Consider the following 27,543-nt stretch of genomic DNA (forward strand, 5'->3'; position numbering starts at 1 on the left):
CTTAGTCGTATTACGCAACAAATCCTATCGTAAGAAGGTATCGTTTTATTTTTCAGTCGTCCTTTTCGGATAAGATCCAAGATAAGAGGTATTCTCTGTTGTAATCTGTACCGAAGTTGGCTCTTTCGTAGTCTGTCTTGATACGAACATGCTCAATACAACTTTGTCCCCGGGCATTAGTGAATCGATGATGTCGCTTTGATGATCGTGAGATGAACTATTTTATTAAGATTGAAATTACGGTGTAGGTATTGAATCTTTAAAACAATCAATGGTACCAAATTTTTAAGGTATAGTGCTTACAGGATTTTTATATTGGGTATCATAGACAACATGTCGGACCAACCGGACTTCGTCGTTGAAAGTCTAAGACAGGAGCGATTAAATGTTCAAAAGAAAACTTTTACGAAGTGGGCTAACATTCATCTACAAAAGGTAAGTACTATTTTTAAATTTTTGTTTAATTAAAGATGGTTATTAAATGTCAGATAATTTATTTTCAGTGAAGAGTTTTTAAGAAAAAAAAACGTAGCTCAAAACAATTCCCAATTTTTATATGTCACATCAGTTTTTCCGATTCAGTTCAGAGTTCCCTTTAAATTCCTTCAAGTGTTTTTTTTTTTTTTTCATCTACTAATCTTTAGTGTTACTTCATTAACTAAAGGATCTGACTAGAGAGGAACTAAAAAGTTAAAGTCCTAGCCGAAATCGGGAAAAAATAACTAACATTTCATTACTACTGACTACATAACTGTATAAAAACTAGAAGCACAAAATATTTAACCATTTCAGAAAAAAAAAGCAAGAAATACAGTGACGTTTTGTAGAAAACGAAAGCCTATTTATGACTCGGATCACTTCAGTTCATTCCTTTAAAACAATGTAAAGGAGCTGAAGAATTTGCTTATGATAATTTCAAGTATCTCAAATAACTTAAGAGGGAAGAGGGAATCTATTTAACATATTTATTGAGAGCAGCTGCTGTATATTTCTTCTCAAGCAGATAAATAAAATCATGATTTCGAAAAAAAAAAAAAAAAAAGAACTAAGGGGCTCAATGACACCTGAAGCGGATAACAATTGATGATTTTAATGCTTTTTAGTGTGTCACTACATCTTCACGGAACCTTCCCCTGGATATCCTGTATCCAATGGTATCAGTATTGACCTGGTAGACATTGTCAGTTCGTAGGAGGAAGGGTTACAGACACACACACGGTTTTAGTAGTATAGAAGACTAAGGAGGCTTTTACTCGCCAATCCCTGTTCGCTACTTGGGGTGACTCAATGCTGCCAGCGGCGGTTGACAATTCACGATTTCAATGCTTTTCAGTATGTCAAGACATCTCTGGATCAGGGCCGGATTAAGCCAGCGCGGGGCCCCGTAGCAAATGTTTCCAAGGGGCCCTCGTTTTTGAATGATATAGCACTTTTTCATGGAGACGGGAGGTGTACTTATAACATGCATGAATATATAAATGTGGATATAGTTTTAGAGCTTTACGATGATTATGATCCCCTTCTATTTCTCCTTGTCTTCCCGTTACTACATGTTTTTAACTTTTAATTCCAGAAACGCAATTTTTGGACGATATAAAGGAAGGGGGGTCCGGGGGCTTACCCCCGGAAAATTTTCGATATTTCAGTTCTAAAAACTCAATTTTAACGACCCCTGATCATATTAGGAAGAGAGGATCCGGATGCCATTATTTGGAGAAACATTAGTCAAAGAACGCGATTGCATCCTATCTTAGGTAAGATCAAAGGAAAAAATTTGGGTTCACAGCGACTCTTCAGGCAGTTTTTAAAAATTGAAGTCTTAAATAAAACTGTAGATTATCTTTAATGATGTTGTAGAGAGAGGAAAGAGTGGTGTTCAAGAAGGCCCCATAGGAAATTTTTTAAATTTATTATCTGTTATTAATTTAAAAACACAATTTTAAGCAAAAACTCTTGAAATTATATACTCTGAAATGGTGTTTTTTTACGTTCTTTGGTGATTTTGGGGCAGAGTTCGCGAAAGCCATCCCCTGGAAATTTCTCGAAAGTGAAGTTGTGAAAACGTGATAGATAGGCCATCGCGGGTTACGTTTCGGTATGGGATGGGGTTCAGGCACTCTCCAAGGCAATCCGGAATATTTTCTAAGTTTAAGTCTTAAAAGTACATTTTAGAAAATTGTTAACAATGTTGGAGGGGGAGAGGTATACTCATATTGAAATTTTTCGAAATTATAGTCCAAAATACTCATTTGTAGGCCACTTTATTAAAAGACGTTATAGGACGGGATCGGGCTCGAGATAACACCCTTGGAAATGTTTCGAAACGTAAGTTCCAGAAAGCAGTTTTAGCGGGTTTCCGATTATGTTAAACAATTTTGTCCCTGAATTTTTCCGAATTTCAAGTTCGAATAAAAAAAGTTTTCGGCTACCTTTGGTGATACAAAAGAAAGGGGTTAGGTTCGGGGCATGGGTGGCAGCTTTTTAGTTCCCTCCCACTCAGAGGAAAAAAATTAAAAACGATATTTAAAGTCTTTTTTCTACACATAATTATTTTAGTTCATCAAAAAATAATATTCTCTTAACAATTCATTTATTTCGCTCAGCATAAGTGTGAAGTCTCAGAAACTTTTTCTTTTCTTCTATCATTTATTCTATTCTATCATTTATTTTATTCTATTCTATTCCTTCTATCATTATTTTGCTCATTGTTGTTTATAGTGCCGGATCTACGGATCGTGTCATGGGCGGAAAATTTTGAGGATGATAAATTAACATTAAGTTAAGTAACCAAAAAGAGTTTAGGATGACTAATAATTACCTTTTCAGGACTCCAAATTCGAAAGCTTTAAGAAGAAAGCACTTTTAAATAATTTCTGGATGGTAACCCTTTTCCCTCTCTTGTCTAACATCACCAAAAAGAGCCTTAAAATGTGGTTTTAGGATTTGTGCTTTAACAATTTTAGCATCCTCCTTTTCCTGCTATCAACAAAAATTGCTTAAATTTGAGTTTTTAGAGCCTAAATTCCGGAAAAAGCCCATTTTTTTTCAAAATTTCAAAAAATTTTGAAAGGATACCCACCTACTTCTCTAGCTTCTCAGCATTCGGGGGAAAAGACTCCAAAGCATCACGCTTTACCTAAAGTTAGAACTAAAGATAGCCTGCGTCTTGAAGATTTCAGTTTCTAACATTTTGCGAAGCAAACCCGTATCTTCCCCCCGATGACGTCTCCAGTGATAATCTAAAACCACGGTTTGAAACTTGAAGTCAGAATTGTTTCTGGGGGAGTTCAGACCCTCATCCCTTCCTCTAATCTTCCCACATAGCTTGAAATTTTGTTTTCAGCTATACCATGGGTCGATCCCTCAAACCCTTTCCTCCAAAAGATAGCCTGAAATTGACTTCAGTTTTGAGCACAATTTCAGGAAAGAACCCCTTCCCCTTTCCTCTATTGTTATGAATCAACCAAAACTTTTTTTTATTTTAAAGACTTGAATAGCTAAAAGTTTTAGGACCATAAATCCCTTAAATTTCCTAAGATACCTTAAAATTTACTTCATTTTGAAAAAAAAAAAAAAAAAAAAAAAAAAATCCAGAGAAAACCCAATTCTCCGTTCTCCAAACTTTGCCTAAAATTGCAATTTTTAGGTCAGTTTTGAAACTTTTCTGACCCAACGGACCTTTTTCTCCTTCCACTAAGAAAGATCAACTAAAATTGCGTTTTTAAGACTTGAATTAAGAGAAATTTATGGAAAGCAATCTATCGAAAAAATAAGATTTTTAATTTACCTGAGCATTTAAAAAAGCTAAATATAAATAAAAAGAGAAAGGTAGAGAGAAATTTAAACGGGTTAAAGTACGGAAAGTATTTTTTTTTTTTTTTTGGAATTTTTTCTCACGACGCGGGGCCCCCAGATGCGCGGGGCCCGTAGCATTTGCTACTTCTGCTCTATGGCTAATCCGGCCCTGCTCTGGATGTCATGTCTCTTAGGGTTCAGATGAGTGAGATAAGGCGGAATCACTATCCAACTGTACAAGTACTGATCTGGTAGACATTGGCAATTCGGAAGAGATAGGGTTGCAGACACATTAGTCGCGTACACAACACACTTTTCTACCCCGTAAATCCCCGCTCCGGCTCCGCAAAAAAAAAAAAAAAAAAAGACTATTGAAAAATTCCCCGTTTACATGTAAAAAGAGGTATCCCATTACTATACCAGAGAAAGCGGTTTTTATCCAGCATCCTTAGCGGCTGTACCTAGCAAGTAGACGAACTTGTTTCGCGTAAAGCATTCTGGGTAAAACTCCGCTTTGACTCCAGAAGGAAGCAGGAGGAGACAAATTCCACATATACCCCGCAAATAACCGGAATGCTGTGAAAAGCAGTTTTTTTCCGGGGTGGAAAGTGTCCATGGAAACTTCCCTAGAGAGAGAGAGAGAGAGAACGGCGCACAGGTTTTAACAGTATAGATTACCCGCTGCCATGCTAGGTTTTTCAAAAATGGGCAAAAAGGAAAGAAAAACAGATAGCAAGAGTTTGACCCTTTATCATCATTCCTAGTTGTTATTAGGGTATACATCTGACTTTATTTTGGTTTACTAGAACCTGCAAAGGGAAATTTTATATTATTTCAGTTCTCGAAGGACACGATACACTTATTTCAAGTAATTGAACTCTATGTAAGTACACAGCAAAGTTTTCCCTCCCGCAACCTGCGTTTTACTTCATGTCTTTCTATTCAGAAGAGAAGAGAAATTTAGCTATCTGAAGTGTTCAAATTGAACTATCAACAATGAAGCGGCGTAGAAATATTAAAATGCGTAGTAAGTCACACACTGTTGAAAATTCAGGAAACTTTTACGATAAATATTATGGTAAAATAGAGTGTTTACAGTACAGAAAAAATTGCCGTAAATTGTACCGAAAAAAGAAAACGATTGCAGCGCCAATTGATACACGACGTGACTTACAGTACAAAGCAGAGAACACCTTATTTACCCTCGCGCGATGTGTCCTAGCTCGTATGGTGGGCAGCAGAGCTGCCTGTCAATCCGAAGGTCCCGAGATCTAACTTTTGCAGCTCGCCTTTTGCGTTTTTACTTCCTTTAACAAAAAAGGAAGTATTGTATTCGCGAAACAATTTTCACTCAAAAATCGGTCTTAATTTCCATTTTTCTCACCCCCGAATGAATGTTGAATTTTTTTTTTCGACCCGATCACACGTGGATATATGCCTAGGAACATACAGACACTCGAAATATCCATTTTGACGACCACCGAGTTAATGACAACGAATTTTCTCGTGACGTCCGTATGTACGTATGTAAGTGCGTATGTGCGTATGTATGTCGCATAACTCAAGAACAGAATGTCCTCGAAAGTTGAAATTCGGTACGTAGACTCCTAGTGGGGTCTAGTTGTGCACCTTCCTTTTTGGTTGCATTTGGATGCTCCAAAGGGGGTCCTTTGTCCCTTTTTTTTGGGGGGGGGGGATCATTGTTAATTTCGATGTAAACTCAAGTTGTGTTATAATTTGTCGGACAACTGGCGATATATCACCAGTCTTTCGGCCGCAAAGTTTTGACGCCAACTTGGCGACAAATTTGGTGATTTTTTTTTCTTTTTCTTTCTTTCTTTTTTTTTAAAATTTGGTTTCAATTTGTCCACTGTTGGTGATATTTAGAATAAACAATTGAATCACATTAAAATTGCCTATAATGGGCCATTTTAATGGGGAAATGACAATAAATTGGAGTAAAAGGAAGTCATGTGATGCACACATCAGCTCGTTTAATTCTCGTTTATTCTACTGTAAAATTTTACAGTAAAATAGGATTTTACGGTAAAAGTTACTGGCAACATGGCTGGCAGTAACTTTTACCGTAAAATTTCAGGATTGTTTTCAACAGTGCAGTATTAGATTTATTGACATTATAAAAATAATGAAAATAAGTGCTTAAAATAGCATCACACACACACAAGTCTGACATTGCTCAAATCCCACCGGAGAATGAAAGACTGGCTTTCAGAATTACTGGACGCTGTTGGATCCCACCCGTCCAGAAAACCGAAAGCCCGTCAGCGAAGAAAAACGAAAGAAAAAAAGAAAAAAAAAAGAGAAGCGACGAAGGACAGTTTACACGACAAAACACACAAGTAGAGCTTCTCTCTTCCTTCACTTCAGCTCCATGAACGTACTTGAGGTTGGTTTTTTGCATACTCAATCTCGAGTGGCCTCTGATGACGTACAAAACTAGGGTGCCAAAGTAATAAAAGTTAAAAAATCGCTATTTTTCAGAATTTTCCTGGCTACATAGGCTCGGATCTGCCTATCCGCAGACCCAGCAGCGCAGGGGGAAGGGGGGGGGGGCACATCCTTAAAGGGCTCAACAAATGGAAAAAAATAAGTAGCACTAAGAATTGTGAACGTTGTAAATTTACACTGCTGACCTCTGGGGAGAGGCCCTACAGATTTTGTTGCAAGGGGGGCCCAAAATGTATAGATCCGGGCCTGGGGCACCAGCCAGTACGAAAGAGCTGAAATGTCGCATACCAATTCCTTATGCCTCCAGGGTGTGCCTTTGTGTCGTTTTCTCCCGCCCTTCCTCCCCCATTATCACCTCCAGATCTCAGCCATATGGGGTTATGCGTTGTTATTTTTTTTAGACACACGTTCTTGGGGTAATCGCCTTGAGGACGAAAATCAAGATTCAACCCCCGGGACCATCAGGGTCTGGGGTGAGGGGTGGTCATTACTGCAATATAGGTGGACAAATAACCCTTGGAACAGACAAAAAACAATAGAAATATCCAGTGTTTGTGCATCTTTTAAAAAGACGAGCTGATGTGTGCATCACGTGACTTCCTTTTACGCCAGTTTAATGATAATAGTAGTGTCTTGGAGTAAGCAAAGAAACTTTAAATATTTTTGCCCCAAGTTTGTTGCGAAGTGAAGCAAAAACACGTTGTATACAGATTACTTTTCCCAATATTGGACATTTTAATGTGATTTAATGGTTAACTCTCTAAATATCGCCAATAGTGGCCAAAATGAAACCAATTTAAAAACGAGCTGATGTGTGCATCACATGACTTCCTTTTACACCAATTTAATGTTATTTCCTTATTATTGCAATTTTAATGGGATTCTCTCTCTAACTCTCTAAATATCACCAACAATGGCCACATTGAAACCAGATAAAAAAAAACCGCCAAATTTGTCGCCAAATTGGCGACAAAACTTGGTGACCAAAAGACTGACGATATATCGCCAAGTATCCGCCAAATTATAACACCACTTGAGTTTGCATTGAAATTAACAATGAATTCCCCCCAAAAAGGTGCAAAAGATCCCTTTAGAAACACCCGAATGCAACCAAAATGTAAGGTGCACAACTAGACCCCACTAGGAATCTACGTACCAAATTTCAACTTTCTAGGACATACCGTTCTTGAGTTATGCGACATACATACACACATACACACATACGCACATACATACGTACATACAGACGTCACGAGAAAAATCGTTGTAATTAACTCGGAAAACTTCAAAATGGATATTTCGGGCGTCTATACGTTCTTAGGTACATATGTACGTGTGGTCGGGTCGAAAAAAAAAACTCAACATTCATTTGCGGGTGAGTAAAATGGAAATTAAGGCCGATTTTTGAGTGAAAATTGTTTCGCGAATACAATACTTCCTTTTTTGTAAAAGAAAGTAAAAAAACGCCAAATTTGTCGCCAATTTGGCGAAAAAACTTGGTGACTAAAAGCTTGGCGATATGTCGCCTAGTCAGTGTTAGCCAAACTGTAGCACCACTTGAGTTTGCATTGATATTAACAATGATTTCCCCCAAAAAAGGGCCGAAAGAGGAAAGACCCCCTTTGGAGCATCCGAATGCAACCAAAAAGATAGGTGCACAACTAGACCACACTAGGAGTCTACGTATCAAATTTCAACTTTCTAGGACATTCCGTTCTTGAGTTATGCGCATACATACGCACATACGCACATACATACAGACGTCACGAGAAAATTCGTTGTCATTAACTCGGAGATCGTCAAAATGGATATTTCGTGGGTCTGTACGTTCCTAGGCATATATCCACGTGTGGTCGGGTTGGAAAAAAAAACTCAACATTCATTCGGGGGGTGAGTAAAATGGAAATTAAGGCCGATTTTTGAATGAAATTTTTTCGCGAATACAATGCTTCCTTTACTTCGTAAAAGGAAGTAATAAGCCAGATGTATGAAACTTGATGTACTGATATAATTTGATCGTTAAGAGTTAAATATATACTTACTCTTTCAGCAGTAATGACTAATGAGTTTGTGCACGTCACTTTTAAATTCTTGAACAAAGGCATTATTTAAAATAGTCGAATTCATAAGCAATTAGAAATTCAGTACAATTTTTGATGCACGAGATTTTAAACAAAGATTACGTTATTACGTACTCGATGGCATTACGAACAGTTGGGTTGAATTATAAAGGTGTTGTATCATAGCCTCTTATTAGCGAGTTGATTGTATTGGATTATTAGCCAACGAGACAGCATTTGAGCTACTGATCGGTGAAGGCCAGAACGAGTTCAGGCACGTTCAGAACGAATCAGGGGTGAAAATTACATGGTATTCTTATTCTAATAGTAGAGGGAAGTAGTGTGTAATTTGAATATTTGCGTACTTTCGTGCTGCATTACTTTTAGCACGAATGATCCTTAGTAATGATCCTTAGTTAATGTTGAGATGAATGATCCGTAGTAATATTTTAATGCTACACACATACTTTGCATCTTTATCACCATAGTTTCAGTGTACTAATACTACTTCTAGCTGAAAAAATTTGAGATAATGTACGTTGAAAAAACGGTGAAAAAACGGTGCCTCTGGGTGAAACAGAGGCTAGGAAGTGTCGTTAAGGTGCTTTTGGTTCCTCAGTGGGTGAACGACGTCAACAAAAGTGATAAAAGACCATTCAATAGGAGAGCGACTCCTTGCGCATGCGCTCTGACTTATCGTCCAACGACAACTCCAGTTTGAATGGCGAACGAAGGAAGTTGCAACGAAATTTACTTTCACATTGAATGAAGTACAAAACTGAAAATTTCGTGGATTAATCTTCGAAATCTCGCGTAAGTAAAGGCATTTGATCATATTGTAGCTCTCAGAACTTTCGAACATATTTAAAGTGTTTAAAGTATGTTGACAACTCTTATTGTTCCGTTTACCTTATTAAACATTTAATGTCTTGTTATTTATATCCTGCAAAACTGTTACCTAAAACTATCTATCAGTACTATCTTGAACAACAACATTAAAAATAAAAACGTTTAAATCAGCTGATAATTGAATTGCTAATTCCGGAATAAAAATGCATCGACGTAAACAGCCTATATACCAATGTCTATTTCTTCTCAATGAAATTACGTAGTGGAAACGAACAGAGCAGCAAAGGCGGAGGGAAAAAAAAAAAAAAAACTGCGTGAAAAGAAATCTCTCACTTAGCGTTTGACTCATGAGTATGAAGCTAATGTAGTTATCTACTCGTTTTTATTATTAATCTGACGGAAAACTTGACATTGGAAAGAAGGGCTTTTAAATTAGTATTTATCTTGTACGCATAAGGATACTCAAATATCGAATCTTATAATAAGTATTGATAAGTTACGCTCGATTAAAATTTTAAACGTTTATGAAACGCTTTTATTTTCCTATGATTCGAAACTAATGTTACCTAATATTTCTGGTTGTTCCGGCAAATGATTGATAAATACCTTCCCTGTTCATTTTCGGTACGGATTATAATAAAAATTGTCAACAACATATTAATTACTGAGCAATTCAAGTGTGAATATAAGAAAGTTAGTGCACAAACAGACAAATTAAAGTCATGAACACTTGTAAACTATGTTCGAAAGTTGAAATGTGATCAAATGCCTTCGTATATATAAATCAAAATAAATAAAACACAATTGCATTCAAAAACGCACACAACACGGGGGGGGGGGGAATCCCTATAGGAAGAAATAAAGGGGCCATTTTTCTCACCTAGGGTACCATCTTTTCACCTACGGTGCACGTTGAGTGAAGGGAGTCAGTTTTTCACCCTTGCTAAGGGTGCAATTTCGGCTCTCTATCGGGTGTCGCTGGTGAACAAGCGTTTCACCCCTGACAGGTGCCAAACGCAACCTGTAGTTTTAACAGTGTAAAATGTGCAGTTTTAGTTTCGATAACATGTGATTAAAATGAGGTTAAAATCAACATGGTGATTAGAAAATGTTCAGTACATGATCAAGTAGTGTACCTTTAATCTATGAAAAGAAGTGTACCTTGGACAGGACCGATGCACACTTGGGTATCTAGAACTTCAAGGATTTCTAGGATAATTCCATCAGGATGCTTTTTAGTACATTAGTATGGGGGTTTGCAGAGTAGGAAAGGAATTAATATCATGGCTAAAGCTAGTTTTAAGTGTCATTTTTAATACTTGTGATAAAAAAACACCTTTTATAATAAATATTCGTACATTGGGCAACTTTTTCAACAAAAAACAAGCCGATTGTTACTAGGTCAAGGGTTTAATTAAAACGTTATAATAATAATGATATAGCCTTGCTAAATACGGTAAAAATTTTGGTGGTGAATGTGAATCACTGGTATACGGATGATACATAAGTACATATCCTTATATTAGCTTAACGCACAGCTTTTTTACTTATCAATGCGATGTCATACCTACAGCTACGAAAAACATACACACACACATACGAAATTTTGACTCATACAGAAACTTTCAGCAGCTACAGAACTCTGAAAGAGGAATATATTTTTCGTTCTTGCACAAAAGCAAAATGTTATGTGCTATAGAACAATGGAACGCAAAAGAAAAAGAATTCATAGAAAATAAACAGTTGCGTGACAAATTGCTGCCAAATTCATCTTGATGCAGACGAATGGAAATAAAGAGACTCGTTTAACTGCCTGTAGGTTTTCAGAAAAGAGACTAAATGCAAAATTTCGGAATATAAACGTGGAACTTCGAAGAATGTTGGGAATTTTCGAGGTAAACGAAAGCAATCAGTTTTTAACTTAATATTTAACGCTATAGAGAGTAGAAATATATACCCAATAGAGTTTCTCTAGTTCTTCTAGTTTTCATCTTCTATTTACTGCCTCCCTCCCCTTCCAGGTTTTGAGAAATTATACTCTTAATACACAACGAGCATACTCTTTGACACCCCCCGTAAAAATATGAAATGACGGGTCTATCTCATGTGCAATATTTTCATATAGACAAGTGGTAAAATTTCAACATTTCTATTAAAAAAAAGCTAAGAACCTGCTAATTGAGGCATCTTGATGGCCCTGATAAAATATTTATAAATTCTGGTTAGCGATTAAAAAAGAGCCCTTAATGTAAACCACCATGGCTAATATTTATGAAAATGAATTGGGACTACATAGCTGTTACATATTATAAAAACATAATAAATAAGCATCCAACTTTATAACAAACTCTAACTATTAACAATGAAACAATTAAAAAAATGTTAATTATATGATGTAGTAATCAATAGTTCTGCCTTTCTGATTATATAAATTAAAAAAACATTGTTAAAAATGGGGGGGGGGGGGCAGGGGCCGCCATTTCCAAAAAGTGGAACGTGTTGGGGGAAGACGGTGGTCATATTTGGATTTATATATAGGGGGTCCTTTTACATAAGAATCAGCGAGAATTCTCAGAAGCATTTGAGTTTTGATTTATTATTATTATTTTTTTTAATTTTTTTTTTTTTTTTTTACCGCGTAGTTTGATTAATTTATTATTGCTGCAAACGTACCACCTTTAAATTCGTCTAACAAAAATTCATTATTAGATACTTTTTTTTTTTTTGAGCGTAATGTAATGTTATAATGCAGGAGTTCTCAACTTTTTCCGACTTACGGCGCCCATTAAAGAATTAGAATAATTTCACAGCATCCTAACCTCTAATAAATGCATATCAAAATATCCTCCGAAGCTTGAAAGTGGTTCTAAAACAAATATATTGCCAACACAACAACAACGCTGACTTTACTGAGAAAGAAAAGATTGTGGGAAAAAAAGTTTTGTTTCCCAACTATTCGATATGTGAACCTTTCGTAGTGCGGCAAATATCAAGTGTTAAGACTAACTCTTTCGTCACTCGCTGTTATACACTGCTCGACATTGAAAATGCAACACCAAAAAGAACAGGTCAGAAAGTGATGAAATTTGGAAAAAAGACAGAGACAGCAAGGAATAATAAATGATCTTAATTTCAAAATGATAGGCAGAATACAGAGCGAGAACGGCGTTGGCTCAGTAGGATTTAGGACCACCGCGGACAGCGATACACGAAGAAACACGGCTAGGCGTGGAGTCAATAAGGGTGCGGATGGTGTCCAGAGGGATGGCTCTCCATTCCCTTTCAACCATTTGCCACAGTTCGTCTTCTGAACGAGGCAAGGACAGAGTCTGCAAACGGTGTCCAATCACATCCCACACATGATCGATTTTTGACAGGTCAGGAGAGTATGGTGGCCAGGGAAGCATCTGTGTGCCTTTTAGAGCATGTTGGCAGTGCGAGTACTGTGTGGTCGGGCGTTATCCTGCTGAAACATTGCATTAGGTAGCCCTTGAAGGTAATGGATTGCCACCGGCCGCAGCACATTATCCAAGTATCGTTGGGCCGTCATAGTGCCCTGAATACGAACAAGAGGTGATATGGAATTGTACGCAATTGCGCCCCAAACCATTATGCCACGTTGTCGTGCGGTGGGGCATTCCACAGTTACTGCCGGATTAGATCTGTCTCCATGTCGACGCCACACGTATGCGGCGATTATCACTGGATAAACAGAAGCGGGATTCATCTGAGAACACGACATTTCGCCATTCTGTCATCCACGTCGCTCTAGTCCGGCACCATACTAAACGTTGCTGTCTATGTTGTGAGGTCAATGGCAGTCTTCTTAGCGGACGCCGTGATTGCAGACCACGTGCGACCAGACGACGGGAAATGGTTCTGGTTGACACGGGAATATTCAGGATATCTTGCACCCGTTGCAGAATCGAGGAACAAGTGACTTGTGGGTCTGCTACAGCTTGTCGGTGGATGCGTCAATCCACGCGTTCTGACGTCACTCTGGCTGCTCCTGCACCCCTCAATCTAGCCACATTTCGTTGTTCCAACCATCTTCGGCACAGCCGATGCACCATGCTTGCATCCATGTGGATATCAGCTGCGATTTGACGTACGGACCAACCTCCCCTTCTCAGTCCGATCACCATACCCGTCGTAAAATCGTCTATCTGCTGGAAGTGCCTTCGTTGACGTCGGCCTGGCATTCTCTCGTGTTTACACGTATCCTCCAAGACAAAAACAAAATTTCTTCAATAATTCTCCTGTCAGAAATAACTACACGAATATTGCCCATTCTGCAAGTTCCTTCCCTTATATCTTACTTCACGTGCGTCGGAGAGCTGCGTATTTCACATCATTTACATAACTCAGTAATGTACGTCTACTCTAAAATTTGCATAAATTTTTGAACACTCCTTCTTGGTGTTGCATTTTTAATGACGAGCAGTGTATGTCACGATCAATCTTAGAAAATGCGGTTGTGATCTTTGGCGTAAATCTTGCTATCACGTGGTCCATGCGGCACGAACTCACGATTTTTGCTGAAATACCATAAAAAAAATCTCTTGGAGTTAGGTCCGGAGAGCACGATGGTCATGGACGAAGGTAATTGTGATCAGGACCTCGTCAAATTCAACGACTAGGAGGCTCGTTATTGAGGAAATGAGGAGCGTCTGTCAGATAATGGGTGCGCCCCATCTTGTTGGAAAATGAATGACTATTTATCGTGACAGTTACAGCGAGTGACAGAAGAATTAGTTTTAAGACTTGACATCTGCCGCATTACGAAAGGTTCACATGTTGAACATTTGGGAAACAAAACTTGAACAATTTCTTTCTCGAGTAAAGTCCACCTTTTTGTTTTTGCAGCATTGGTAATATATTTCTTTAATGAGCCATAAAAACTCTGGAGATAATTGCCACAAAACTCATATGAGAACTCCTGTTATAATATGTATAAAACAGCGGGTTATTAACCTGCGGTTGACCCCCCCTCCCCCTAAAGGGGCGCGATAGCTGTAACGTTGGCGCGGTGGGGTGCGGAAAAAAATGACGTTAAAAAATAATTTACTTAAAAATAAGTTCAAAAAATATTTTTTTGACACAATAAAACACATTACACATGTTAACACTGATACAATTTACTATTGAAAAGCGTTGTATCAGTATTTTTACTAATGAATGTCACATCTTAATCTTATCGTTGCTGTTCGTTGTAAATCTTTCATGCAATAGCAGTGGAAAGAATATAAAGAAAAATGCAGCAGCAAACAAGTGAAATTTCGATGATTCGTTACAGAATTCCTGTCGTTATTTGCATGAAAGCACTAAAATCTGCAATAAGTACCGAATCTGCGCAATGCAAAATTATAAACATAAAACATAACTTTATAATTTTACTGAGCTAAATGAGACCATGTAGACCAATAAGGGCCCCTCCGCGCTATTTTGATATGTAGCATACCAAACATTTACTAGATCGTGATTTTATCGTCATCAGAAAGCCTAACTTATGATAAAGCGTTATCAACAAGCAGTTTGTTATCAACAAGTAAAAGTGTAGCAACAGTTATAAAAAAGGAGTCTTTTCAAAATTTCCTTTTCTTATTTTACAGTAAATTTTGTCTGTTCATGGTTTAATGTAGTTTACTAGTGTAAAAAAAAAAAGTTGCTAATTGTTCAAGAAAGCCTAATTTATGTAGTTGACGAATTTACAAAGATAAATGTCGCTGTGTACCATATTTTTTCTCTATGATTTAATAATCCTAATAAAGTAGAATGTTGCCCAATAAGACCAAGATTGGCTTTATTAGAACTCGGGTGCCCTTATTAGGACCTCGAAGAATCGGGTGGAGTATTATGATTCTATGCTGCACATAAGTGCACGAACTGCGCGCAGAAATGACCAAAAAAAAGAAAATACGACTTATCAATGCCCCGAACGTGACGATTGATCATTCTCCTTCCCATTGAAGTAGATATGGATTTTTTGATAATGTTCTTGAGTTTATCAAACGTGGTTTAATATGTTTTTATATTGAAAATGAAGCATTTTCAATTTTTTTGGTTTGATAGTATTTTTTGGCATTTTTAAGAGTAGGTCTTATTGGAGACGCGTGCTCCTAAATAGGTCAAATCATCCTTTTTTGGTTTGATAGTATTTTTTGGCATTTTTAAGAGTAAGTCTTATAGGAGACGCGTGCTCCTAAATAGGTCAAATCATCCTTCTTTGTCACAACTGCTGAAAATGAACTGAAACTTAAATTTTCCCATGGATTTCCTTTTTTCTGTTTTTAATGAGTCATGTGATGAGAGTGAAAATTTGGAGTCGAATCATAAATGAGTGAGATACTAGACCTTGAACCTTATTTGGCGTTTTTAACTTAATTGTTTGGTTACAAACATTTGTAAAAACTAAAATTTTATGAATGGAGGCATATTCAGTCATTGAACTAAACAATTGAGTCTATTATGAGGAATAAAAAAGCAAATTTCCGTATTTTTAAGTGCAAATTTTCAATTAACGTCGTTGTTCGTTGTGTCGCTCTAACATTTAAATCCTAAACATACAATTTTATTTACTAGCTTATTACCCAGCGTTGCTCGGGTGCTTCTGAATGCAACATATATTTTAAGCAATTAAATGGATGACTTCTCTCTAAATGAGAGTAAAAAATTGCACTCACACCAATCTCTAGACTCAAACGCTCTAAAGACTTTAAATAAGACGGAAAATCGAGCATTTGCAGGAAAAAATAGCCTCAAAAGCGAAAAACATGAAGCCTGTTGTCTGGGCTTTGTCGTGTCCACTGGCACGTTGTCTGCGGTTGAATCAGACGGGCGGTACATCCATTGTCTTAATGGGCAAAGACAAATGAATGTCTTTTGCACATCTTGTGGCTTGTGGGACAACCTTTTACGTTATGCTTTGAATACGAAAAGCGTTCTGCTGCTTTTGTTTTGTTTACCCCAAGACATTAAAACGTGTTATAATACTCTTCACATACATTTTGTTCGGGGGAAAAAACCATGGAAAGTCTTCCTAGAAAGAGTCGTGAGTAAAATTTAATGGCTTTTATTTGGCACAAGTATATGCAAAATATTCTTATTAGACACTGTTACAATACTTTCAGAGAAGTTCATAATCATCCTCAATGGTCCAAAAGCTAAGCAGATTCCACCGTACAGAAAATAAAGAATTCAGTCATTGTTATTAACAAACGTTAACATTCTATATTACGGATTTTCTGGCGGTATTTTTCGTATGAAGGTGTCACGTGCTAGGTAGACTCATTTTATAAATTTTTGTAAGTGTTCAGTGTAAGAGTTCAGTGTAAATATGTGCAAGCACATTCCACTGAAAAAGTTTACTTGATATAAATAACTTCACAAAATGTGTATGTGTGCTCTTTCTATTTCGATTTAGTACTATGCCATGGAGTAAAATTGGATAGTGCTACTTGCATAAAAAGACGATTTTGGTATTTTCTGTGCTGTTCATGAGGAAAATGCTGGTCAATTATTTCGTGCGACCATTATTGTTACGTTATCATTATAAGCAAAAGAAAACATGCAAATTAAGTAAAACCGTCGGTAACCTCAATGCATCCCTGCTTTGCAGGGCGCAATTTAAAAAACGCTAGACAACAGCATTTCCTCTTCGCTCGGCTTTCTTGTCAAACATGCTTTACGCTAGTCGCGAATCAACAAATACAGTCGACGACTCCCGCTACAACGCGATCCGACTTACGCGAAATGGCTATAACGCGAGTTTTTCAGGAGTGACGAATTTTAGAGCTAAAGCGAATTTCTCGCTGTCAACACGCAAATATTTGGGAAGGAATCATGATGCTAAGTTTCAGCTTTGTTACTGACTACTAAACATTGACTTCGTGAATGTACTTTCGTCCTTTCAGCATCACTGACTGCGCAAGTTCCCACATACCGCACTATAAACATGCTTTATTAGTGCATTACCACTCCGCATTTTTTATCTATTTATTCTAAATATGAAAGATGATGAAATATAGTGGTACCTAGACACGCTGTTTCATCTAAAGTTTGAAAATGGAAACAAAAAGCGAAAGTTTGTGACAATTTAAGACAATGTAATTATTCTTGATACGCTTGAACAACTAGAAAGTTGGTCGAAGGTAGCACGACAATTAGGTATGAGTGAATTTTTCATACGTATAAATTAAAAGTCAAGAGAAGGCAATCAGTTTAAGTTTTAATATGAACCTCGCTGAGTAGTGTTTAAACGAAATGCAAACAATATGAAATTGGAATCTGCTCTTGTATTGTAGGTTATAGAGATACTGAAAGAGGGGTGTTACCATAGATGTAATTTTTATAAAAGTAAATGCAAAGCTACTGTATTTAAAATATATATTAGAATAACGATCAGATTGCGTAGCATAAATCATCATCTTCAAATTTTAAGTTATAAATGTAACTTATTGTACCTACTGCATAGTACTCTTACAGTGCAGTGCTTTATTATGACTACATACTGTACGTACTGTACTGCTTTATTTTTCTGTCCCTCATTGATTTTGTGCATCGTAACAGTATTTTATGTTGAATAATGCAGTTTTTTTTTTTAAATAATAAATATAGCTCTTTATGTAAGAAGCGGTAATATATTATTGCAAAATGGTCTAAAACAGTTTAAAAGGTGCTTAAAAATGTCTAAAATGATTGGGTATGTTAATAAAAAAATCATATACACAACACTTTTCCACAAAGCGAAATTTCGACTTATGCGAGGAGTCTTGGAACGCATCCCTCGCGTAAGTTGAGATCCGACTGTAACGGCTAATGTTGAGCATACTTTTTGTGTTGATTGTATTTAAATATCTCCTGGTGGCTAAAAGTTGCTAACTGTTTTCATTTGCTTGGAACCAAGGTTCACAAATTTAACAGTTACAGTTAATCTTTGAAGAAACTTCATTTGGGGCAGTTTTTTACAGGCTTTTCATTCAGACCAAATTCATAACTATATGAAAATTCGTTCGTGCAGAAAAGAGCAATTTTATGATTAAAAATATAAACTTAAACCTCTTAGGATTTTTTAGTAAATTAGTAATAAATATTAAATAATTCAGTAAATAAACCTCTTAGGATCTATTTTAATTTCCCAAAACCAGCCTATTTGATTTCCTAAGCAACAATTTACCTCTGCACCAAATTTGGAAGAAATCCGATTAAAACTGGAGATTTGTACAAGGAAAATACCCCCCCCCCCCCACAAACATACATCCATTTTTATATATATAGAAGATGTTATTTTAGGCGGAAGTTAAAGCGGAGAGAGCGGTGGAAATTATGATTGAAAACTTGGCGCGCGAGAGTACTAAAAGGTTGAGAAGAGTACCGCTGGTATAAAATGTTTTAACGTGCACACTTGCCAGCAATGAGTGAAAGAATTTTGCGGCCAATGCATAAAAAAATATAAGTCAATAAGAAATCAGAGTGGGCGGATAAGAATTTATATCGACGTAATCTTTATTATTCTCGCTATCTTTTACTTGTCAATTGTATTATTGCACGCACACACGCGAAGCCAAATGCAGGTTACCAACTAAATTTTATCTCGTTTTGTTCGTTATCTCGAATGCAAAAAATGAAGGAATTCTTCTTTGAACAATATTTGATCTCAATTGTTTACGGAAGGTCGGATATTGTATTAAACCTATAGAAATTCCAGATTTATTTTTTTTTCTTGGGGAAATCATGTGAAAAATTCCAAAAACCCATTTTTACTTCCTTTTACAAAAAAAGGAAGTATTGTATTCGCGAAAAAATTTTCACTCAAAAATCGCCCTTAATTTCCATTTTGCTCACCCCCAAATGAATGTTGAGTTTTTTTTTCGATTCGACCACATGCGGAAAAGTGCCTAAGAATGTATAGACACGCGAAATATCCATTTTGACCATCACCGAGGTAATTACAACGACTTTTCTCGTGACGTCTGTATGTATGTGCGTATGTGTGTATGTGCGTATGTGCGTATGTGCGTATGTATCTCGCATAACTCAAAAATGGTATGTCCTAGAAAGTTGAAATTTGGTACATAGACTCGTAGTGGGGTCTAGTTGTGCACCTCCCCTTTTGGTTGCTTTCGGATGTTCCTAAGGGGGTCTTTTGCACCTTTTTGGGGGGAAATCATTGTTAATTTCGATGTAAACTCAAGTGGCGTTATAATTTGTCGGACACTTGGCGATATATCGCCAGTCTTTTTGTCGCCAACTTGGTGACAAATTTGGCGGAGTTTTTTTTTTTTTTTGGTTTCAATTTGGCCATTGTTGGTGATATTTAGAGAATAAATATTGAATCACATTAAAATAGCGAATAATGGGGAAATGACATTAAATTGGAGTAAAAGGAAGTCATGTGATGCACACATCAGCTCGTTTTGTTATTATTTATTTTGAATAACGAAACAAATTCTTCTGTAGTCTTGTCGTAGAATCTCAACATAGCATGATTTTAAAATTTGAAAATAATAATTCACCAGGTTAGAGTATTTATCACGAAATTTCGCCAAATTTCACTTATTAATGATAAACAGGGTGTCTTCGAGGTAGAAGTTTCGTTTTCTCAACCGTATGAATAGTGAGCTCGTTTCCCGTCTGTGCTCTGGATGTTATTTCTTATCTTGTGTTGTAAATCTTTCTTGTGTGTGGGTTCGGAGGCAAAACACTTTGTACGCAGTCCTCATGTATGAGAAGTTGTCTAGCTTTTGTATAAATAATTAAATAAATAAATCTATCTATACATATAATAAAATAAGATGCTTGTGTGTGTGTGTGTGTGGCGCGCTACGGTAAGGCCTAGAAAGATGAAATTTGGCATACAAGTACAGTTTCTGCCGAAGATGTGCACCTCGGACTTCGATTTTTAATATTTTAGTTAGAAAAAAAGTTATTTAATGCTTCATGTGTATTTTTGCCCTTTTTAGAACTTTGTACCTCACAGACCCCGAACCAATCGCACAACACAAATATTTTTTGTACTATTGTGTTGGAAATTCAATTTTAAATATGATGAATGAAAAAATTTTGAAGATAGAGCTATTTTTGTATTTTTTATGAATTTTTCAAAAAAACCTTCAGTTTTCATTTTTTCCTGGGTTTTATATTTTTCTAATATCATCCTGCGAGAAGTATCAAAGCCTCATTTCTAAAATTTAAGTTGGTAATAGTAAAAACATTTCGCCCTCATCAGAAGAAAAAAGTTCTTAAAAATACGCAATAGTTTTTTTGTTACAATTTTTTTAATGCTGAACACATTATGTCTTTCATGCATCGGTCGAAAAAAGCGTTCTTCAACCTTTCATGCCACTGACGTCACTACTTGGATTTCGATTCGATATTTACGATGGAATCTTAATCGCAAACAATGTTAATCTTTTTTAGTGCATTTATTTCTTTTTCCATTCCCCTCTTTCCCCTCAAGCTGGACGTTTTGCTGTATATATATTACGTTACATTTCATTGTTGAGCGCATTTAATTCAATAAAAACAGCCAGATTTTTTTTCTTTGTCACTTACTTTTCCTTGTTACTTTTTGCACACTACGGGGAATTTTGGAGATAACTTTTTTTTTTTTGCTCTACTTAAAAAAAATAGTTTTTTGAATGATCATTGTTTTTATTAGGAAATGAGAGGGGATGTTAAAATAAATAGAGATGGATAAGAAAATTTAGAGATAGATCGTAAAGGTAGATAGCCGCCGAAGGCGGCAATCTTGGTGTAAAAATGTGAATGGCACAAAAAAAGATAGAGATGGATTGATTAACACTGCTGCCAAATTTATTTAAACAGCCGCCGAAGGCGGCAAATTTGAAGTAAAAAGGTAAATGACAAATTAGCCAAACTGCTGCCGTAGGTGGCTGCTTGCATAGAAAGGTGAATGGCGTAAGAAGGCGAACCAGCTGGTCGCCACAGGCGGCTAGTAAATAAATAAAATGATAAACACGGGCTTCAAATGTTACAGGTGCTGAGAAAAGTACGAAATATAGAGGAATCCCAAAAAGTTGGTCTAATGTGTACCATATAGTCGCCGAGTTTGAAAATGCCTGGTTTTCGGGAATGCACGAGCAACCGTTTTTCATGCCTTACTTTTCAGGAATCGGCTGGGTTATCGACTGTGAGTTTTCAAGACTCAGTTATAAGTACGAAAAGGGTCCCAAACTAAACCGGAGGAAAAAACTTTTAAATGCGTTGCAAACACTATTTAAAGCGTTTCTTTACTCCTATTTGCCTTTTTACACATAAAATTTCAATGATACTTTTGAAAGTTTAGAAGGACTCATGTTCAATTTAAAGCAAAACCTATTTTTCGTCAACAATAAATATGGCCAGGTGGTTAAAAGTGGACCCATGAGATAAATAGGGCGAAAAATGAAAAACACCTGTATTCTCTCTCTTTTTTAAAAAAATTAAGATATTTAGATGATTTTGGTTTGGAAACAGATGTTGAAATTGAGGTAATGATGTTAATTTTAGTTTTAGAAATTAGTACAAAATTAATTGGTTAGGAACTTTTTGTTTGTGATCATTGCATCGTTCCACCAATCTAAAGTATATTAACACCTTTGAACCAGGCCCGTCGTTTCAAAGTTTTCCGGGGGGAAGAGCACTATGCACAAAATGCACGTTTACGTTATGCTCCTGAAACAGGGGTGGATCTAGAAAGGGGCCATTAGGGCCATGGCCCCTCCCAAAACCTTTGATTGTAGGATTTTTTTTTAAATAAACAAAAAGAAAGAAAATATTATGAGAAGATAACAAAATGCAACACACGTGTTTTACTTTAAAAGAATTTTAGGTCTTGATTGGGAGATAAATTATATCCATCTCCTCGAAACAGAACTATTATTTTCAAAATTTTGCTCCATCATTTTATCATTTCTTGACTCCAACTGTAGACACTTGGGTGATCTCTTAATACTGTTGTCCTCAGAGTACACCCATTGCTCACGAGACCAAAGAGAGCCTAAATTCGCTTTTCTATGGCTCTAATTTCGATTTTTTTTCTGGGGAAGAGGCCCATTTTCCGATGCTCCTCCACAAATGCCACAAAGATAACCAAAATTGCATTTTCGGACTTCAATTCAGAAAAATTTTCAACTCCAGCCCTTATTCCTTATCTTGATTAAAATCGGCTTAAATGGCTTATAGTTGGATTTTTTCAGCCTCAATGGCAAAATATTCTCAGGAAGGGGACATTCCATGCACCCTCCCTCACTCTTTAATGTCAGAAAAAATTGCCTAAAGGTGCATTTTCAGGTTCGACAGCAGAAGAGCACCCAACCACTTTCCTAATTTCTCAACATTTTACGACAGAATATTTCGGTTTCTTAACTTCATTTTCAAAAAGTGTTTGAGGTCAGCACCCGAACCCTGGCAGCAGCATCAAAATTAGTCTAAAATGCTTTTTCAGGACACCAGCTTTCAAAAATTACACGAAAATTTCAGTTTCGAAACATGTTTGAGGGAGATTCCTAAACCCATCCCGCTTACCAAACGTCTCTAAAGATAGCCTAAAATTGAATTTTTAAAACTTCTGTGGCGTTTGTTCAAAATTAGAATACGTGCAAAATTTTTATAATTTTGATGTTTAATGGTTGGTTTCTATTGTCTAAAATAATAATGCATACTTAAAATTCGAAATTTTTCTTCTAAATTATAAAAATTTAATGATGATTTATTAATGCTTATATCGTTTTTACCCCATCAAGCACCATTTATGCACTCGAGCTTTGTGCGAGCTTCTTTTGGCAAGAAAGAGCATTAAATGTTGATAACCCCTCAAGGAAAGTGACACAACTCAAAAAAAAAAAAAAAGAATTATAGAGAAAATCAAGGTTTTATGCAAAAGTAATTTTGAGAGATTTAAACTTAAAAATTAGAATACGCGCAAAAATTTTATAATTTTGATGCTTACTGATGTTCTATTGTCTACTCTTCGGCTTGTTTGTTTTTCCCAAATTGTGAGTGTGATCACTTTACTTGCCGGAGTGCGATTTCTCGATGCAGATTGGGTAGGGAATATTTCTAATCGAAAATCAACAACTGGTTACGTCATCACGCTTGGAAATGCACCGATTGTTTGGGCAACTAGAAAAAAATTTATATCCTTGTCTTCATCTGAAGCTGGATATATTGCAGTATTGGAAGCGTCGAGCGTGTAAAGAAGGCAAGTGGATAATGCAATTGTTAAATGAAGTCGAAGGGGACAATAGTAGATTTGCGATGAATGAAGATAATGAGAGCTGTATAGCAAATGCTCAAGAATAAAAGGGTGAGTAAAAGACCAAAGCACATTGATGTTAGGTACTGTATAATTAAAGAACTGTATACAGAAAGGGCTATAGACATTAAGTACTGTGAATCAGAAAATATGATTGCAGACATATTTACAAAACCTTTAGTTAAACTTAAATTTGAAAAATTTCGAAAGAAAATAATTTCCGATGTAGCTGATTGAGATGGGGATGAATAGGTTTAAGCCTTTCAACCATTCTAAAACAATCGACTTCGTGTAAATTATTTTATTTATTAATGCTCCTATCATTTTATTACAGAGTTTAGCAACACTCTGAGTTTTTACACCTGCTGCATTCTTGTAAATTCAGTGTAACAGTTCCTTCCATGCTTTTAATGTACCATGTGTCGCTTTTACGTTAAATGTTAAATATGTTATTTATTTGGCACTTCACTTTTAGTCAAAAACTTGTTTTCCATGAGAACATTACTGAACTCTGCTGAATAATTTAACTCAGTAGTTTACGTGAGCGCCATTACCCTTCATCGCCATATTAGACTTGAATGCATTATATTACTAATTGTTATTTAATTTATATTACTAAGTGGGCAGATTAGTGGGGTATGGCATTTAATGTAGGGAAATGTCAAGTGCTACACTTAGATCATGGAAATAAGCGTACGAGTTATCGTTTACAGGAATCAATCATTACTCAGGCAGAAAATGTTATTGATCTGGGTATCTTAATGAATCAGGACTTCAAGTTTAGTCAACAGTGCAGCATTGCAAGTAACAAAGCCAACAGAATGCTTGGGTTTATAAATAGATCTATATCAAACAAATCTAAGAAGGTGTTCTTCTGCCTTTATACAGGAGTTAAGTAGGACCCTATTTGGAGTATGCTGTGCAGTTTTGGTTGCCTTATCTGAGGAAAGATATGCGTATATTGGAAAGGGTTCAAAGAAAGGTAACTAGACTAGTAAGGGGACTTTCAGATTTAGATTATGATACCAGACTTAATTGGCTTAATATGTATAGCCTGGAGCAAAGGAGGATCAGAGGGGACATGATTCAGTTGTTTAAATTTATCAAAATGGATGATGTTAATGGATTAAATTTTTGCACGGAAAGCGGGACGAGGGTGTCATTGTTTTAAGCTATTCAAATCTCAGGCTAACCTGGAAATAAGGAAAAACTGCTACTTTAGTAGGATTGTGTGTGTGTGTGGGCAGTTGGAACAGCTTACCGGAAGAGGTGGTAGTGAGCAACGGGATGGATAGCTTTAAGAGGGCCATTGATCTTCATTGGGGACTAATAAGTTGACTAGGACCACCCTTGCTGGGCCAAGAGCCTGTTGCTGGTCGTCACATTTGTATTTGTATAATATGCGTAAGAAAACACTAGAAAGTACAAAGCAGCATGAAAGTACAGCTAAACATTTATTTGTATTCAAAAGCCGCAACGAATAAATTAACATTTGAAAATAAGAGTGTACAATTAACTGAAAGTCAAACGTTGAAGAATTTTACAACAAAACAACTGCAAATTAATTATATGATTATATATAAACACACACACACGTCTTCCGACAATGACTATAACGATCTTTAATTATAAATTAGCAATCACGTTAGCTATATAGAGGTACCAATCGCGAATTTTTCAATTCAATTCTATTTAAAGATATTTGAGTGCGCAGGGTCACCCTTAGGCTATATTCGGAAACAGAGGCACCGGTCGCACGGTGCAACCGCAAGCGTTCGGAAACGATCGACTGCCAATACGTTTTCAATAGGGAAGTATCAACCTATCATATATTCCAATTTTAACTATTGCACATTGTTGACAGGCTTACAAAACACAAAAATTCACCATGGCCGGATTTTTAAAACCAACGATTGATTTTTTATGAATTTTTTAAAGAGCGATGTGCAAAAAAGAGGTGTGGCCTAAAACGTCAGCAACTGACGTCATTTCCCTGTTCCGATCAGAGCTCCATTTCCATGCCGTGTTGCGCCTACCAGGAGGTGAATAGCACTGTCGTTTTCAGCCTTTTTAAAGCCTTTAGCCAGCATTTTTTCCATCATGGAGCTAGGATTCACGAAAGGTCAATCCAATAACCTTCCTCAAGTAAAGTCATTCATGGTGTTTGAATTTTTTCGAAAGGACGAGAGATTTAATGTCCTAGAAGTACGGGGAGTGAAACAACAAAGTTTCACCATTGTTAGTCTTTAAAATTGTACGTACATATCCGTCTATATTTGCAGTTCATATTATTCGCATTAGTTTCCCTTATCAAGATTGATCATTTCCATTTGTGTGTCGATGGTTTTTTTTATCTGAATATATAAATTACAATGTAAGAGCGCTATTCCAGTTCTTACTTGGCGGCTTTTAATGAGGCGCGCATTTTGTAACAACCCTACTGCAAGTGATTCCAGTACTAAGTTTTAGAGTAGTTTTTGCATGAAATTTTTTCGCTTTGTTTTCAATAAAAGTTGATCTGCTTTTTTTTTGTGGAAAATTGTTTTAAATCCATTAATACATGTTAATTATCCTTGAGTTTTTGTGCAACTTAGCAAAAAAAGGAAAAATATATTTTTTTGCTCTTTTGATAAAAATAATAAATTTGAAAATGGTGTTCATTTCATAAAATAAGTACCTTTTTGCATGTGAGAAAGGTCTTGTATATATAGAAACGCTTCTGGTGATAAACTGAAAATGTATTTTTAAATTATCAATTCGTAATAGTTAAAATTTGAAGATTGTTTGAATGTTAAAAAGAAAGTATTAATAGTTTTTGCACTGTTATTAAAATGGAAATAGTAATGCATCTATTACTTTCTATTTAAGTTTATTGTGCAGGGTTTAAATTCCTTTGTTTACTTGCATTTTTTAAAAACTATCTCAAATGCTTATTAAACATTTATTTACGAACAGTTGTGAACATATATTTCAAACTGTATTTCTCACTTGACATAGTTTTTAATTAAAATGCAGTGCAAATTTTCATTTTCAAATTTTAATTAATAAACACACTTGAAAACACTTCTTTCGAAGATCCTGCTGGGACGGAACAATAACAAATCGCTTGTGAGGAGTTTTTTTAGATGTAGATACCAGGGTTGGGTTTTGGACTGTCCAAAACTGGTTTAGGACGGGACAGGTGGTTTTTACCGTCCAAAACTGTCTAAAACTGTCCAAAAGTGTCCGAAACTGTCTTAAACTGTCCAAAACTATGCTAAAGCTAAAGGGGTGTAATCTAATCAATTGGTTTTAATGCAATATTCGTAATGCATAAATATAGATATTAATGAAGTTTAATTAATGAGTATTTGATAATATTATTCTCCAAATATTCATTTAAAAAATATTTTACTTAAAGAAATGTCAGTAACTAGTACATAAAATCTTCCTTATGTAACAGTTGGTAGAGTTATGAAAAGAAATACACAACACTACCAAGACAACTAATTTCAGTTCCTTTATAACTCAAAGGAATGTTATTAAATGTGCAATAAATATTGAGGTGAAAAAAAAAGCAATTTTTTTTAATGGTTTTTGCAAATAATTTTTACATAATATTTTAATAAAAATAAATTTTTTAATCATAGATTAAAGAACAAGAAATTGATGATTAAACACTTAATTATAAAACTCTTCTGCTATTCTTTTTTTAGTTCATATTTTTAATATAATACATTCTGTAACTACAAAAATTTGTAATTTATTGCATTTAAGTCAATTATTGAACTATATTTTGAACACTTTCTTTTGCACAAATGTCGAAAAATTTGGTTAATGAAAAAAAAACTTCTGCATACAAATTGAAATTTTTAATGAAGAATTTAATTTCTACGTAACTAGATTAAAATCAGCTTCATAAATAAGTTATATACTATATATATATATATATATATATATATATATATATATATATATATATATATATATATATATATATATATATATATATATATATATATATATATATATATATATATATATATATATATTTGAATATCCACATTGAATAAATGTATTAAAAAGTTCAAAAAATAGTTTTGACACATTTTGTTCTGTTTTTGATATTTCCTC

The 27,543-nt window shown here is 35.6% G+C and overlaps 1 protein-coding gene across 1 annotated transcript in view; it reads left to right on the forward strand.

Annotated features, from left to right (window-relative positions):
• The first annotated feature begins 333 nt into the window (after window positions 1-333).
• Window positions 334-27,543, forward strand: part of LOC129219053 (spectrin beta chain-like) — a 321,265-nt gene continuing 294,055 nt past the window's right edge. The window contains exon 1 of the mRNA XM_054853373.1: window positions 334-435. Coding sequence (XP_054709348.1) covers window positions 334-435 — 102 coding nt within the window. The remainder of the gene's footprint in view (window positions 436-27,543) is intronic.

The sequence above is a fragment of the Uloborus diversus genome, chromosome 3 (genome assembly GCF_026930045.1).
Source record: "Uloborus diversus isolate 005 chromosome 3, Udiv.v.3.1, whole genome shotgun sequence".
Classification (NCBI taxonomy): Eukaryota; Metazoa; Arthropoda; class Arachnida; order Araneae; family Uloboridae; genus Uloborus; species Uloborus diversus.